The sequence below is a fragment of the Diadema antillarum genome, unplaced genomic scaffold, assembly GCF_040938485.1.
Source record: "Diadema antillarum isolate AM-2024a unplaced genomic scaffold, OU_Dant_1.0 seq00000584_RagTag, whole genome shotgun sequence".
NCBI lineage: Eukaryota > Metazoa > Echinodermata > Echinoidea > Diadematoida > Diadematidae > Diadema > Diadema antillarum.
The window spans coordinates 166,803-184,698 of NW_027271518.1; the positions used below are offsets into that span (position 1 = coordinate 166,803).

General features: G+C 38.5%; 1 protein-coding gene across 1 annotated transcript in view; it reads right to left on the reverse strand.

Annotated features, from left to right (window-relative positions):
- LOC139735538 (bestrophin-4-like) overlaps positions 1 to 17,896 on the reverse strand; it is an 81,041-nt gene that overhangs the window by 12,466 nt on the left and 50,679 nt on the right. Inside the window, exons 2-5 of the mRNA XM_071646294.1 lie at positions 9,477 to 9,718; positions 7,674 to 7,879; positions 6,513 to 6,667; positions 762 to 839 (exon numbers count right to left, since the gene is read on the reverse strand). Coding sequence (XP_071502395.1) covers positions 762 to 839; positions 6,513 to 6,667; positions 7,674 to 7,879; positions 9,477 to 9,718 — 681 coding nt within the window. The remainder of the gene's footprint in view (positions 1 to 761; positions 840 to 6,512; positions 6,668 to 7,673; positions 7,880 to 9,476; positions 9,719 to 17,896) is intronic.

A 17,896-nucleotide genomic window follows, 5' to 3' on the forward strand; every position in this document is an offset into this window, starting at 1 on the left:
TTACGAAAACATGGCATTTATGGCAGCCATTTTGAAAAATGGCTGCCACGGACGTTGAGGGCGCTATTTACGATGGCCCAATATCTAAATTTGATCTGAACGTGATTGTCAACCTGTGTACGAAATTTGGTGCTTTTATCACAAAATGCACAATTTTTCGGCTATGCCGCTCCACTATAGATAACGGAAAATATGTTAAATTTCTGAATATTTTCTTAACGTTGTTGTCCATAATGACGTCATGAAGTGAAGAAGTCTCCATATCAAGCGATGACGCCACCGAAGCGTTCAATTCTTTAAAATAAAATCATGTTATAAAAAATATAACTTTTGAATCGATTGCCTTATTTTCCTCAAAATTTTACTAATATGTATAATTACTGCTGCTTTCTCTCAATCCACATTTATATTTTAGCTTTGGTTTCCCTTAAAAAACCATGCAAATCAATGACATGAAATAAGGAAATGCAAAGGTCATAGTATCATGAATATTTATTCAGTTATCATTTTGGCAAAGGCAGAAGCAAGCTAAATCCATAAAGTCTCCATCAAGACGTGATTTTTGTTTAACCGCAAGAACTTTAAACGTGATTACCTTAATACAACACGCCTGTGTGTACTTGTTTGGTACTAGAATTAATTTTTGCTATTGATTCAAGGCCAAAAGAACAAGGCATTAAAGATGATAATGAATTATGATAATCATTACTTATAGGTGGTAAAATGTTGCGAACTAACTTGCTTGTTGAGCAAACACTTACCTGAGTATAAACTAGAGGTACTACAATCCAATCGTAGCCGTATAACTCGAAGCATTTATTCTGGAAGTTGTTTAATTCCTGCAACAACAACAACAGCAAGAAAAAACGAGAAAATAAAATAAAATTATGATAAGTTTTACATTTTAAGTGGATATTAGTTTGACAATGTGTAATTATCTTGTGACTACTTGTGTCACTTCTTGTATACCAACACTGCGGAAGGTTTTTGTTGTTGTTGTTGTTGTTGTTGTTGTTGTTGTTGTTGTTCGGTTTTGTTTTTTTCAGGTACAGTTGTATTCTTATTTGATCCGGCAAACCAAACCGTCATGAACAAATCAATATTTAACAAATCAATACTTAACAAATTATCTATAGAAACGAGATATTCATGAGAATACTCGTCTGTAAAGCTTGAAAAGCAAAATTGATTGCCATCCTCAACTCTTTACGCAAGGAAAGACACTAAGAATATGAGGTTCTCACGTCATCGTAAAGCTCTTAATTTTGTGTCTCTATCACCCTCATGTATGCAGGGCCTACTTAAATCACTTTGAGTATGTAGATCCATTATCAAGGTACATATATAACATCTGATCAAACATTTTAACCTGAACCACATATGCAAGCACAGGCAAGCTCACAAGCACAGACATGGACACACATATACTATGGATATACACAGACACACGCGAATCCCTGACTGTTTAAAAGGTCAAACCTCCGAGCGTCTTACGACAGAAAGGTGTTTGTGAATCCCATTGTGTGGGAACGCATGCAGAAAGAGTCACGGACGTACAGAACGCATGGACTCGCCGAATCAACATCCCTCAACACGCCCTTTCGAAACAGTTCCCAGATATCCATCGAAAATAAAAGATGCGTTTCTTTCACATCCAAAAGTCTGCTCATCTGATCATCAAAAATTATGCTCCTTAGATACTGCCACTTTAAACAAGCCAATAACCTTATCACTGCATGACAGTGTTAAGATTTAAGGTCTTGATATTAACCGCCTTTGATTATTGTGGCAAACCGTCTCATCCTTGGTTGAATCTCAGGTGTTGAAATCTGAGCCAAATCTCTCCAAATACGCATGACTCGACTCTGTGCTTTTTTCTCTTCTCCTTTTTCTCCTTGTTTCATTTTATTTCTTAGTGTGTGACAATGACAATGACTCCGCAGAAGAGGGAAGGGGAAATAAAAAGTCACCGGCGGAAAAAAACAAACAAACAGGGAGAAAGAGAATGAATATTAAAAGCTATGGATAATGTATTCAACTTAATGTGTGTCTGTTTGTGCGGTGGTTATATATTTTTAAAAGGCCAAGAAATGAGTTTGATGTGAAACACACTTATTGAGCACGGAAGAATATGTGATATGATAACGTAGGGTTATGTACATTGTATATCACTTTACCAATATCATTCACTAAACTTAGCGTTGAATAGAAAAACAAAAACATGAAAATGGCAAATGAAGAAAATGGATTAACGTGTGTGATGCCAGAACTGAAATGAAGGCAAGTGATAGCGACGATCAACAGAGATGGCAAAGATTCAGGTAAACTACAATACATTCAGGATAACGACAACATGAAACAAACGGAGGAGGATTCCAAGTTGGAGTAAAATTCCTTTAACGCTGGGAAACATGAAGACGATATAGGCAACTGCAGCAGATCAAGATAATCTGGAATTGAGAAAGAAAAGGCGGGATAAAAGAGGGGAGCCGAAATAGATATACCGCAGTAGACGGGAAGAGGACTTCAATTCGTCGAGATCGAAATCGGCCAGAACTCGGGGGGTTGGGTTACCGAAAATGAGATTACGGGGCCTAGTAGCTCATCCACCAGCGACGCCAAACGATTTCCATCGCCTGGTTCGCACGTGCGATGTCTGTCAGTTGTAGAAAGAATGTGATGACAAAGAGAGAGAGAGAGAGAGAGAGAGAGAGAGAGAGAGAGAGAGGGAGAGATTGATGAGAGAAGGGGGAGATAGGTAAGGGAGTGGGGAGGCAACAAAATTCCGTCTTCACGCATTCATAGCGATTCGGCTGCGCACCTTCCCATGCATCGCATACATCAAAGCAAAGACTGCTACACACAGCGCTGACGTCGCTATGCCGTACAAGAAGGAGGAGGAGGAGGAGGAAGGGGGGGGGGGTGGTGATTGAAGCAGGATAACAACATCTGACGCCTGATCGGTATTATTCCGTCATATACAATATTCCAAGGCCATATGCGAAATGTGTGTCATATTCCCACCCGTTCCGGTCTCTTCATCCACATGAGAATAAGAAAAAAATATTTCGAACCAGACGAGGAATGTTCGCAACAGCTATATTATATTGGACATAATTTTGCATGCGTTCGGTTTTCGGGTTAAAAAAACTTGGTAAAACACAAGCACAATCAATGTATATACACATCAGATGTTATTTCAGTTTGCTACTAGTATTTCGTCTCCAAAATGCACAAAAACGGGACAGAAAATCAGCTCCAGTTGCACTGTGGAATTCTCTACCAAACATTTCCTTTTGATCCAAGAAAACAAAAATTCATAGTATTATGCAAGTTATTGTGCAACAATTTCTTTGCGTTTACAATATGTATTATACCTCACTTTCCTGTGTCTTGTTTTCCACTATTTCCATTTCTATTAGTCAATTTTTGTCCCATTGTATTTGTTTATGCGTGAAAAAAGTCGTAGAAGAAAAGTGAAAACGAAATGAGAAGTGTATAATATCCTCTTTCTCAAGTTCAGAAATAATGTTTATGATCGATATGATACAATAATCATATGCATTGAGCGATATGTGCAACTACCCAAGGGAGAGATAATTTAAACGTGAATGAGTAAGATACAACCTAGATGATTACCTATCAGCCAATTAATAAATCAAACTCAAATGAAATAGAGGTCATTTTGATCATAACTATAAAATAACATTGATAAATAACTCTTCCCGATACATTATTCATATTGTTGATGGAAGTGTTTGTCATCAAGATAAAGTTTATTTGAATAGAAATAACTTGCGAGAAGTATGATACCAATGAGAGTAATACAGAATTTACCACACTTAATTAGACGTTCACAAAACACGCCAGCTCACTAGAAGGAACTGTTTGTTGTGGATCATAATATAATGACCCCCTCGCCCTGATTCCCTCCCTCCCCCTTTTCCACCTCGAAGACAAGACCACCAACGATGTAGAGAAATACGACGATTGCTCTGCACGGAAGGCGGAGAGATAAACGAGGCATATATTTTACCGTGAAATCACCCGTGGACCACGCGCTCCGTAAGCACCTAACGTCATGTCTTCTCTGAATAACGTGTCGAGATCCCGAGGTTCTGTTTAACCATAAAGCTGTGTTGCATGCAGCTCCATGATCTATACCGAACCACGAATGCAGAGTGATCGAATGGGGACTTCAAATAAATGCAGGAAAACGGAGCAGCAACAAATAAGGCGTATATACAGTGACGGGGATATGGGGGAAGAAACCCCACCTCACTGCTAAGATTTTTTTTTTCAGAACAAGGGCGGTAGGCACAAGTAACTCAATGTGAAACAGCAAGATAAAAATAGATAGATAGATAGATAGATAGATAGATAGATAGATAGAGAGAGAGAAAGAAAGATAGATGGCTGGATAGATAGATATATAGATAAGAAAAAGAGGGAGAAAGAGAGTAAGATGGATAGAAAGACACGGGAGAAGGGAGAGAGATGGAACAAGAAAGATGATAGGAAGAGACGGAGATTTTGACATTTTGACACAGATAAAGATGATCACCAAAAGGGTAAATAGAAAGCAAAAGATTTATGTGAGCCATAAAACCAAGCAGTATAAGGAGCGGGCATCTGAATGACGTCATTAGTAACAGGCCTACTCTTTTGTTTGGTTTGTTGTTTTTTTTTTACTTGAAGGACAAACATAAACAAACCCTCTCCTATGGAGAACGTAGGCGTGCCCCTGTATCGCAGAAAAACATAAATCTTGGTCCTATGATTATGATGCAGCACACCGCGTTGATTGAACATATCATGATAAAGAAAAAGAAAGAAGAGGGCAAAGACTGCGATCCGGGTCACCTCAGACCCTGTCACTTCCCTAATTGATTAACGTTTGAGTAAACGGATCGAGCCGTGGTGACTGGGAGGATTAGTTGTGGACGATCGCGGCCGTCACGGCTCTTTTCTTCCGCCCCACATCGTGGTGTGAAAGATGGGAAGAAATCCACACATAAGTGTGTATAACTGTGGACACGTTAACCAGGTACGAGTTGACCTATGACCTATCCACTAGAATGCCAACAATTCAATGAATTTATTATGATCAGTAATAATTGTGCAACTTTTTGGCAACCGTGTGCTTTACGTCCAGTTTGTCATAGCTGGAATGGATATATTTCGGCATTATAATTTGATTCATATTGAATAGGGTATTCAAGTTTGAATGTCTTCAATCCCGTTTGTGAAAAAGAAACAGATTTACGTTTAATGATCTCAACGAAAATGAACTTTGAAAAAAGCCTGTAGGACGGCTGCACTGGCAGTAGATTTCAAGTGTATAGGGAAAAGAAAAATTTAAAAAGTTCTTTCCATGCATAAATGTAAATGAATAAGGGAAGATACAGAGAGTCGTGTATTTTACTTAAATTCATCAGATGGGTATGTTATATATACATAATGTTCTTATATCTGACAAACGATGTTTTATTTCAGATTTATAGATATCTGCAAATCACGCAAGCAGCAAGATTATCTTCGACCTGCATGGTCAAAAAAAAGGCTTAAACCTGCACATTCATTACAGAATTCGCCGCTCCATGGATCAACAACTTTATGAATTAGTGCAAAATGCACGATTCCTCCAAGTGCACGACTGTCATATACGTCTATATGCCACTAAAGGCTTGTACATTTCACTCATTACAAGCTGAGTATCATGACACGTTTGGAAAGAAATGCCTGACCTATTTCACTGAGATGAGAATCAAGCAATCTTATTGATCCCTGACCCACAATCGAGGGCAGGGGAGTAAGTTGTTACACATCTACCGAAGACAGCTAGCACTCCCTTTACTTCTTCTGTGACGTATAACGGAGAAGGCCGGAGCTGTGAACATGACAGAAATATGAGTTATGTAGTGCTTACACATCCGGCATGATGGCATTTAGCCAGCTATTGCTGTCAGACACGAAATACACACATGCATGCACACACGCACGTGCGCACACACGTCATTATGCTATCCACACATGGTGTGTGTGTGTGTGTGTGTTGTGTGTGTGTGTGTGTATGTGTGTGTGTGTGTGTGTGCGGGTGTGCGTGTGTGTGTGTGTTTGTATGAATAGTTCGTGTGTTTATGCATGTGTTTGCATACAATCATAATACTAGTATGGGTTTCTTGCCTCTCATGAAGAAATGAGATTATTCAGCTCTTATATAGCTTTTTACTTATTTCAATTAATGAGTTATACCGCCTTTGCTCTCAAGTAGATTAGTGGATGGATCGCTGTTCTGTATACACCATCAGTACTTAAATACTATCTCTTTTTCTTTTTCTTTTTTGGCTACCATTTTCATCCACAAGTATACACTTTAACTCACCAACATCCTAAAAAAAAACTTTGACAGCGACTAGAAAAAAAGCAACAAACGTATAATGCTCAACTCTCCACCATATTGCGCCACAGTATTTGGCACAGTATACGATATAATGGAGTATCCAACTCACATCTATGATGGTTTTCAAGGCTGGATCACTGATAATGCGGGCTTGCTTACGGCACATCCTGCAGAGATTGACGAACCAGGCGCACGGCACCCAGTACTTCGGGTTGTCCGTGTGCAGATTCTTGAATATCTCTTTTTCTTGATCAGTCATTAGACCTTCCAAATGATAATGGGAAAGATAATTACGATAATTATTAGGATTAATGATTCTGAAAGATGAGACAGGCAGAAAATGAAAAACAATAACAATAGTGATGGTTTAATGGTGATGATAAGTATGAAAACGATGATAGAGCAAAGTAATATGCCATAAGAAAATAACACTGGCAGTTTTTATACAGAGCGCATGGCGATACTGTGCTGTCTGGACGCATTAATCACACTGCTATACTAGAAACATAAAAGAAGGCAAATATCAAGATTTGTGAATGCTATACTTTGCATGATCATTCTAGATTCAAGTAGACATGGAAGATTTAAATCTCGAAGCAGCGCATTAAGCCTTGCATTGTCACTGACAACATTGAAAAAACTCAGCCAGGTTATTCAGTGGGTGCTAAAGATTAAAGTAATCTTTTTCAATAACACACCAGAAGTACTGCATGTAATTCAAACCACATCACGCAACAGGGCATCACTAAATACATCGATCAGGGAGGTGAGTTCTTCTCACCTCCCTGCATCAATGTATAAAACAGAGGTAAAAGTTTAGATAAGACCAACAAATTCTGTCTTCTTGTCGTTTAGGGCCTACTAGGCCTACTAGGGTCTCCAAACACACACGCGTGCGTACACCTTCACGCACGCACACACACACACACACATACATATATATATATATATATATATATAATGTATACATAATATACATAATGTATGTAATGTATGTTTTATATACACACACACTCAAACAAAATAAATTGCATATGAATTCATATAGATATATAGATAGAGGATATTAACGTGTGAGAAAATGGTTTTATGCTCGGAGCTTTTGAAAGAGTACAAAAAGACAAGGGTCAATTAATTAAACTCCATGCGAGATTAAATTCTTCCTTTTTTTTGCCCATAATAAGTACATCATCAATTATTATTGTCCCTCCTATTTTAGACTAAACTTTCTTCCTTTTTCTCCAGTGACTCTCAAGCATGTTCTTCCTACCCGCCTCGACAAGATGAGAGAGTGTAGGGAAGCGCTTTTTGACTCTCTTGCTTCCCGATCGATAGACCAGGATGGCCGACAGGTTGACGTAGCGGGCCAGCGTCCGTCGGATGATTCGCCCCTCCTCGTCGTTGCCCAGGATGTGGGCTGACACGTTGTACACCACTCGGTCCGGCCAGGGAATGGACTTGAATTGGGTCCACCACCTGTAAGGGGTAGTCGTATTAGAGACAGGAAAAGTTTTCTAGTATTGCTCTACCTGACATCGTTGGACATTCGTTGGGCATTCGTTGGGCATTCGCTGTAGTGTGACGGGGCCTTTAAAAGGGGCAATAGTGGCGCAGTTTTATTTCCGTTGTTACCCCAATACCATCACTCTTTCTTGAGTGCGAGTTGAAATACACCTCACCATCAGAACCACTGAAATAAAATATTCGGCATTGTGTCCGTAATATAACGAAAAAGTCAACATGAAAAGAAAAAAAATCGTGATTTCATAGAGTCCATACAGATAGGATGAGGGAGAGGTATGGGCTATTAGAGATCGGAAAACATGCCGGAAGGGCTCATTAAACCGAATAAAAGTAAAAAAGAAGAAGAAGAAGAAGAAGAAGAAGAAGAAGAAGAATATAATAGAAATACGAAAGAGAAAGGTAGAAGCAAAAGACCATGATCTATGACAAAGATCAACGGGCACAGTGGTAGGAAATACCGCTAAAATTAGGTGTTCCACATAATTCAATGTGGGTGCAGCAATTTTGCATTCATTAACAAACGCATACCTATAACAACCATACACTTTATATATCCATAGCCACCTGCAACATCTCGTAATCGTTTTACACACATTATTGTTTAATTGTCTCTACGCCACTTTTATATTAGCGTGACCTTGCCAGACTGTGTGGCAAAAGGGAGATAAAGATATCACATAAAAATGTTCTCCAATAACCGATCCATTTTTGGCGGGTTCTAGCTTTTGAAATGCCATCCCGTATTGTGTTAATTGCAGTGGACAAATTGGGATTATCGGAAAGGTCGATTAAGTTCCAGGGTGAGGCACCAGAACTGCGTGTTGCCATCTTTTTTTCTCCTCCAAAAGTACAGTCAAACCTGCCTATAGCAGCCACCCAAGAGAGATGAAAATAGTGATCGTTATAGACAGGTGGCCACTATAGACAGGTAATCCGACATTTTGTATTTATCATCAGCATTTACACATCTGTATACATCTATTCAATTTAATTCAATTCGACATTTATTTTCACTTCTTTCAACAGAATGTAAACAAAAATACGTGAATTTGACATGCATTTTAAGGAATGATACACAGGTAGCAAGGAATAAAATGTTCATGTCTGTAGTCATTGCGAAAGGAGGCATTATTTATACAAACATATCTATACATTCTGTTAAAAAAATCGATCTATAAGTACTTACATTAATATGTATGTATGCATGCACGTGTGTCATACTTTAAACAATGTCGGTAAGTTGTTATTTTTGTACAGTGCATGCTTACAGTTTAGCAAGTTTTTCGCGAGTGCATTATCATTACTAAAATGGCGGGCGAATCAAAAGATTCAGATGTGTGTTCTGAATTTGCTTGCAGATATCCACATAATATTTTAGGAAACAAGTTCAAGTCCCCCCCCCCCCAAAAAAAAAAAAAAACCAAACACAAACAAACAAACAAACAAAAAAGAAATATATAAAATACACACACACACACACACACACACACACACACACACGAGTGCAGCGTCTCCTTCGCCACGCCCAGGCGCGAGTTCATTGACATACCTATCGAAGACGACGGTCACATAGAAACCGAGCACGAAACTTATGGGGAACACCTTGGTGTACTCGTAGGCGTAGGTGGCCAACTTGTCGAAGTTCTCCTTGACCTCGTCCTTGAAGGCAAAGCGGTAGATCAAGCTGACGATGCTGTAGAGGAGCAGGAAGACGAGCATTTCGCGCCATAGCAGCTTGTAGACGCTGGCTCGCCATCGGAAAAGCAGGCCGGCCAAGCCGCCGAGCTGGATCTGCAGACGACAAGGGGTGGACAGATTTTAAGAGAAACTGACACTATTGACGTCACAGTGTGAACATTGTATTCAACAACAAATTGAGTATAGTGTACAAACAAACGTGAAAGAGCAGTTTGCGCAGCGTGCTGATATTTGATTCCAGCTGTATTTGTAGGTCCTATATATGGACCCTTATGTTTATCAGTAACACATGAAGGAATTCTTTATGATAGACGTTTGAGTCCGCCCTCTGCATAAATCTATTTTATGAGCACCACTACGAAACATATCGTTTTTAATATGAGGTTTCTTAACGAGTAAGATTATGGTTTGATATTAAGACGGTATTTTATTTACAACTTGCTTCAGTTGCTTATGCTAATGCACATTTTGGTAACTATTCTTATATCTGATCAGGTAAATCTTAGCAGAAATCAAATTAAACAGTTTACAGGCTGGGGACAAATTCATGGTGTCCTTAGACTGAGGAAATTTCAACAAAAGTATCACGTGGTGTATGATTGTCGTCTACCATCAGGGTCTGAAGATGTTGAAGTCATCATACAGTCGTCAGTTTTCGGTCATCTTTACTTTATGCGCAAACTACAATTTTAGCGTGAAAAGGAAACCTATTGGCAAGTTAGTAATTTGTTTAAAACCATCATCCTCTTAGTCCTCTCTGTTTGGACTGACGGAGGGAGATAAATTTCATGCTGTCAGTCAGCGTAGAGCACATACATTACGTTCAGAACTTTCGACAGATATTAACCAGTTTATTAGATATACATGCTGGTACAGCGTTCGAGGTACACGTTCATCTATAAAACGTCTTGTCATTCAAGCGGGAAAAACACACGCAAAATTCGTGGATGAAAATTTGAATGTGGAGACTTGCGAATCGTTCGTTGCACGGTGTTACACGATATAACGTATATCTACAGAATGGCGCATTACTGGCCCATGTCGTAGTTGTATGTGATATTATACAGTCCCGACCAGTCATTACTAAAGTCTCCTCTGCGCACATCAGTCTCCGGAAGCATCTAATAGGATAAGGCTTTACCTTAGACTGCCCAACGAAATGATACTTAAGTAACGCATAAAGCTGGCGTAAAAATAGAGCAAGGATCCTATAGGGCACGCCACGCCAGCAATTTGAGGCAGATTTACGTCCCCATTTAGCACTCAGTGATGACAACATTACTTTGTGACGTCATGTCCTGGAGAACCATGGCGCTGTTTTCCCCCCAATTTGACAAGCAAGAAGGCCCTCGGGCGATCGAACTATTTAAAAACTTGTTTTGAAGTACATCCCTTGCCTAATAACAATAAAAAGAGCTTCTGTGTGTGTTTGTTGTTGTTTTGACATCGCACGATGTTCCTTGTATAACAAGCCCTGTAGGTTAGAAACGTCTTGGATGCCGTCGTCAGTTTACAAACTTGACATGGGACTTTGTCAGGTAATGACCTATTTTAACATTCAAGGAGTTAATAAAAGTCATCAACGGGGAAGAAGGCAGTATGTCCTCCCCCTAATGACAGCTACATGCATTTCTCCTTTCGATTTGTCAAGTGATGACCTAACAATCCATGTAAGTGTGAGAAGAGACATGGTCACTCTGTGAAAATATGTCAGTGTTTATAAGATATCGTATTATAGTGTGCGTTTGTGTGTGAGTATGAGACGGGGGCCGCGAAATGGAGGGGGTCGTGCTCTTGATTAGTTGGAGAAAGGATTGATGTTATATCCCCTTTTAAAAACGAATAGTTCTTCTTTATCTGTTGTGTTCTATAACTGCATGTATCATGTTTTGTATCTTTAACCTGTGTGGACCCCTATAAAAGCCAGTATTTAAATGAGGAGGGCGTTCCATCCAATGAGTGGAAAATAAGAATTGAAACTGAATTGAATGTGAAAATAAACAGTCATCGATTTCGAATTTCGAATTTTCATTTTTTTTTTCAATATTCAAACATGCAAGCTGAATGCACAGCAACGAATGAAACTGAAATAGAACAAAAATTTTGGGAGAAAATTTTAAGTATAGAGGTGGGAACCTTCTGCTGTCTCTAACGAATTTGAACGAAGATTCTTCCAGTCTAATCTGTTATCATTGTCAAAGGACCGTCGCAGTTTTAATGCAACAAGAATAATGCTCACCATGATTACTGATAGTAAATAATGCAGTCTTGAATATCAAATATTGTTATTCTATCTTTATATAAAAAGACACAAAAGTACTTGAATGAGAGGAATTTCCCATGTCTAAAAAGGCTGCAGTTCGTCATTCTGAAGGTTCGTTAATCCGAAAATGAAATTAGGTTCATTATTCCGAATGTTCGTCAATCCAAAAAATAAAAAAAAAGGTTCGTAATTCAGAGGGTTTGTTAAGTGGGCCTATGCATCTTTTTTTTTCTTTCTTTTTCTTATTTTCGGAACTGCGACACAGGACGTTTGGATTAATGAACCCTTTTAAATTTTCGGATCAACGATCATCTACCTATACAGAAATTGTGTGTTTCGGAGTAACGGACCTTCGGAATAACAAACCTTAATTCATCTAAGAATAACAAGCCTTCGGAACGACAGAAACGGACCCTAAAATCAGCATTGTACAGTCACACCTTGCCGGGGTGTGCAAAATGTTATATCCGTTCCGCTCCGTTCGGGTTCGTTTCTTGTCTTCTCTTCAAAACTTGGAACAGACGCCACCTGACAAAATGCATGCTCTAGTTTAACATTTTCTCAGTGGAAACTCAACATGCGTTTTCTTCGCAACATGTTATATCATAATACGTATATTTACATAATGCTGTATTTTGTTTTAATGTCATACTTCTTTTCTTTTTTTTCTTCTTTTTTTCCGGGTCGATGCGCTTAGAAACATCAGTATTAAGCGCTATATAAATGTTATTCATTATCATTATCATTAACTCGTGTGTTCCTCGTCCTGTTTTTGTCTCTTCGCATTCGTTGATGACCAGGAGACTATCATAATTTGTCTCTGGAATTAGAGTACTACCTGGCTCGCATTTACTAGCAAACCGAAGAAGTTCAGGACAGAGTACTTACCAGGAATGGAGACGATTTTCCGCATCGGATACTTTTTTTTTTCTCTCCAGTTTCTATCCGTCGAACATTTAACTACTGCCATCCGGCAAAGTGTGACTGGTGCATGCTCATAAGATAGACCACTGGAGTTACTCACCAAATCGCCTTGTAGGACGATTTTGTAAGCACAAACCATGGAGTCAAACGACAGTAAAAATTCACATCTCTTGCCGGAAAACATATAGTATATAGGACTATGATAAAAATAAATGCCAACTGTGTGCTTTTATATTTCGTTGCATGAACTAGATATACACATAAACATGAGGCTTCACATTGCACTCGTATAGCCCAGCGTCGATGGGGGGAGGGGGGGGGGGGTATTATTATATAGGACGCATTTTTAACAGAGTTCGGACTCAGTAACGATATATAGACCATAATAAATTAAACGTGCGCACATTTCCTTTTCGTGCGAGTCGATATTCTTGCTATTGTAGAAAAAGACAACAGCACACAGAAAAGACGCAATTCTCACAGCACTGACTGTTTCTACGATTATATCCGGACGAGATCGCCGCAGCGAGACGTGTTCCACATTATAAATGGCGCCAAGATTCGGTCCTTTCATAGCAATTCTAAGACTGCTACGAGCGATCGTACAACGCTAATACAGCGAAAGCTGCTCCAGGTGGCAGAAATTAGAAATAACCTCAAGTGACACTCATTCTTTTCTTCTCGACTCTCGATTCTTTCTGTTTTATTACCTCTTCAGGATACAAATTATTTACACTCGATTCCATACACATGCATGTAATGCATGGAACGGACCTTATCACACCGCAAGCGAGATTACGGAGTAAAAACTCTCATGCTGCAAGGAAAAAATATTATAAACACATTACAGCAGTGTGATAATAATGTGAAAAAGGGCAGATGCTCTAACACGAAAATACAACTTTTCATGATGTAATGTTGTATCTAAGAGTAAAATACAACTGGGTCTATAAAGATAAAAGAAAGATTGCTCTGTAATGCTGTTGTGTCCCTAAAGTGAACAAGCGAAAGAGGCAGTTGTGGACTCTTGCAGTAAGGCAATAGTAGTAGACGTATAGGTAAATCCTGTCATACCTTCACATAATGCCGACCCTTTTGCTTGTCGGCTTTGCGTTTGTCGTAGATATTCCTCAAAAGATCAATGCAAACTACTTCCATTAGGGTAAGCATCAGATCCTTAAAGAAAATATGGCAAACGGGCTATAAGCAGTGCATTTCTTATGAAATAAGACAGAATGAGCAAATGTATTTGAACTTGAATGTTTTACAAATGAATATTTTGATAAATCAATAAATTGAAAGGTATGTGTAAGTTTACAAACACAATGCATGAAAAATGGAAAATTAAATCAGCCTGAAATTGAGTGTTTTCTAGATCGACATTCTAATGAATATAAAAAGCTTTGAAATTACTCAAATTATTTTGTAAGTTCATGAACACAAAGCATGAAAAAACTTAAATGAAAGATTACATCAGCATGTCTCGTAAGTTCACATCACCGTATGTATAATGTTATGAGCAAAATAGAAACGCTCCCAGCCGGGAGGTCGAACGAGATTAGTTGTCTTCAACCACGAGTTCCAACGACGTGCATGGAAGTCAAGTGACATGCGGTTATTATGATGCGATCTCGCAACCACAAACCATTTGTCACGCCGAATGTTGCACGCATCGCGAGATCGGTCCGAGGACTGCATGAGCGCAATGAAATATGATATAGTAAACACTAGACTGCCTTCTCCGTGACCTTGAAGAGACGCACGCGGTGTAGTCATTACTACATGAGCAAATGTTTCTCTGACCTTCGCAGCCTAAGTCAATCTGGAAGACGTGGTCTTATAGGAAGCAAGCGCAAATGCGAGCTAACACTTTAACGCGGTATCCTTCAAGAGCGGGCAGTAATTGATAGTGATAACGGCGTCTTGCGATAATCTGAGGTGACAGGCCAGCGACTTTAGGCGCGGTCGTCAAAGGTTTTGCAAGTCGTGGTGAAAGACGGTGAAGGAGAAGGGAGGTGATGGAGTGGTTATACCACACAGCTACAACGCCTGTTTATCTGATAATGCGCATGTGTGTGTATGTGTGTGTATGTGTGTGTGCGTGTGTGTGTGTATGTGTGTGTGTGTGTGTGTGTGTGTGCGTGTGTGTATGTGCGTGTGTGTAGAGTTCTGTGTAGTTGTTGCCGATAAAGGAACTATAGACAGAACAGGACTGTGAGTGATTATTATACATTATAAAGTGAAAACATAATGGCCAGAAAGTGAAACGTCATTGTGTTCTTTAGTTTTATTTTGTTTTATTTTCTGTCTGTTCCGTCCCTGCTTTCGTTCTTGTCCTTGTCATAGTCTTTTTTTTTAATTTTCTGATTATTTCGCCTGATATCAGGATATCAAAATTTTCATCCATGAAGTCCTTGACGAATCTTGAGATGCCCTCACCTTCTAGAGTAATTCACAAATTTTACAAGCTATGCTTTTTTGTGAATTCCTCTTTTCCATGTAGAGTTATAAATCAAGATTGTATTGCTTACTTGTTTATTTATCCAAACCAAAGTTGATATCATTATAATAATTGTATTTATGTTTATTGAAACTTTAATACGTGATTCAAAGTTCCTTTGAATATTATGTACTCATGTAAGCGTTATGTATATTTCTTTGTATTACTTTTTATGGAAATAGAATCATTTTGAATTGAATTGAATTGAATTGAAAGATTGCAACCGTCCTAAGAGAGGGGTAGCAAGAAAAGCGTAAATTATTCGTCCTCATCCCTTTTCATACTGGATAGTTTTAGCCCTAATGATCAATGTTTTGACGCCTCCAAATGGAAGTTCTGAAACAGAACTCCAAAACTATGAGCACCAAATGACGACGATGAATGTTGTTACCCAGCCCATTGTAGCTATTTTCACACCTCGCCAATTCATAGGAATTCATAGAAAAGGAGCTTACATCACTTGAGTAGCTTTTGAGTAATATAGTTGGAGAAATATTTATTGCCAAGCATAATTATTTTTGAAAAGGAGAAATTTGAATACTCTCTTGACAGCCATCTTCTCTCTCAGATAAAATCTGTCCTAAAATATCTTGTATGACTGTCCAGTTAGTTATAAGAAAATGACATGGAAGTCACTATACACGCAATGTCTACCGTCATGAAGTGGGCGCCACATTAACGTGTAATAATGGCTCCTTCCCACCTCTCTGTCGTACAGCTCTTGGACTAAAGAGTGGTATATCCCATTACACACTTCTGTTTAGGTAGCTCCGCATACTCGAAGTTTTAATGCAGTGTGCACGTCTCTGGCTAAAACACGTCAATCACGGGCTTATCTCATAATGTTTACCCGCCAGTGTTCGCGTCGCCCTCCCACGCTGCCGGCGTCGCCTCTGCAGGATTTAGGATCCCGACATTGTGTGTACGTAGGCGTGGAACTATTTTTATAACTGAAAATCTCAAACCCTATAAGGTCTCGTGACATATTTGGAACGATATGGAAAAGTGGATTTACAAGGGATGACCCAGATTTTGATGAGTTTTTCTTTTTCTTGTTGCACTGTTTCTATTATGATTTCGTCCATTTTATTGGAAAATGCCTGGCTATAGTGAATCGACTGCGTTGTAGTCTACATCGGGAATGTCTGGCATATTACGTAATGTAATGTAATGTAATATGATATAATAAAATAATATAATGTAAGATAACATAATATAGAATTATATTATATTAAATTATAATATAACATGATTATCATGTTTGTTTCAACTATCAACACATCGTTGAAGAGCATGATACGGACAGTTTTCTTCAGTGTTCTACTTCTAGCATACATTAGGTGGCATTGTCTTACCTGTGTGTGTGTGTGCGTGTGTGTGTGTGTGTGTGTGTGTGATTACCTTGTTGATGTCATATCTAACAAAATCCACCTGATATAGTGATTGAATTATGAAGTTACAGAGAAGTTAGAAGTAAAAGAATATGAAAAGAGTTTTTTATGACAAATTTAGATATTGTAGTCAGAGGGAGCATGCAGAATCTTCAACGTCAGAGGCAAAATGACAAACACATAAACCTATTTATGGATTACAGACACACAACAACACAGTAACTGTAGGAGGGTCTAGGGACATAGGACAGAAGTTGAACATGATTATCTTGGTCAGTGAGTTGATTGGTCTTCGAGGTATATTCATTATTATTCCATTTTGTCAAGTACACTGTGTTTTTCAACCTTTTGATTTTAATTTTGATTTTAATTCGAATTTCAATTCATTTCTGCAATTTACAACGCACACCAACGATATAGAGATTTTGGTATAAAAAGAATTCCTCCGAAAATTCAAGTTTTACAAACAAATTAAAATAATGATTTAGATACAAAGTTACAGTAAATCGTTGCATTTTCTCTTGACATGTTGCAGGGGCAGTCACAATAAACATACAAATCATGCTTGATGAGAAGACGCACCTTTCCTAGTGAAAAAAAGACTGCAAAATTGTTCTTTAGGATTTACACACAACAGAAGGGGGAAAGGTGTAATAAGGTCTGGGGTGCATGGGGGAGGATTCACTAATGGCCCGATTGATTTTGCTTTAAAAGAATATAATCAATATGGTTATGCTTAACGTGATCATGCATTACAAAACTATGTGTTTCTGTATGGTGTGGTTGTCGATTGAAATATATTTCAATAATATTTTATATAGGTTTGATTATTCATTTACAATACAAACCTTGGACCCTTGCAAAACATCCAACATGTATTTAACCATCTTTGTATGCTCATCGTTAATTTGTATAAATTTTCTTTTATTTAATCTTTTATATAAAGAAAAAATGGAAATAAAATACCATGCCACACCATACATCTTTACTTTGGAATGAAAAATAGGGTAAAGTCGAATCGATTTGCGAAGGCAATACGGTATATAGGATGAGCATTAAACTTTCTACTTCGGCAATCTCGTTCGTTGACCTTTTGGCATAGTTGAAAATGCCAGCGTCATACATCACAAGGGACTAAGGATGCGCTAATGTCTAGCTTGGAAGGATTGTAAGGGGTTGAATGTCTGAGTCGC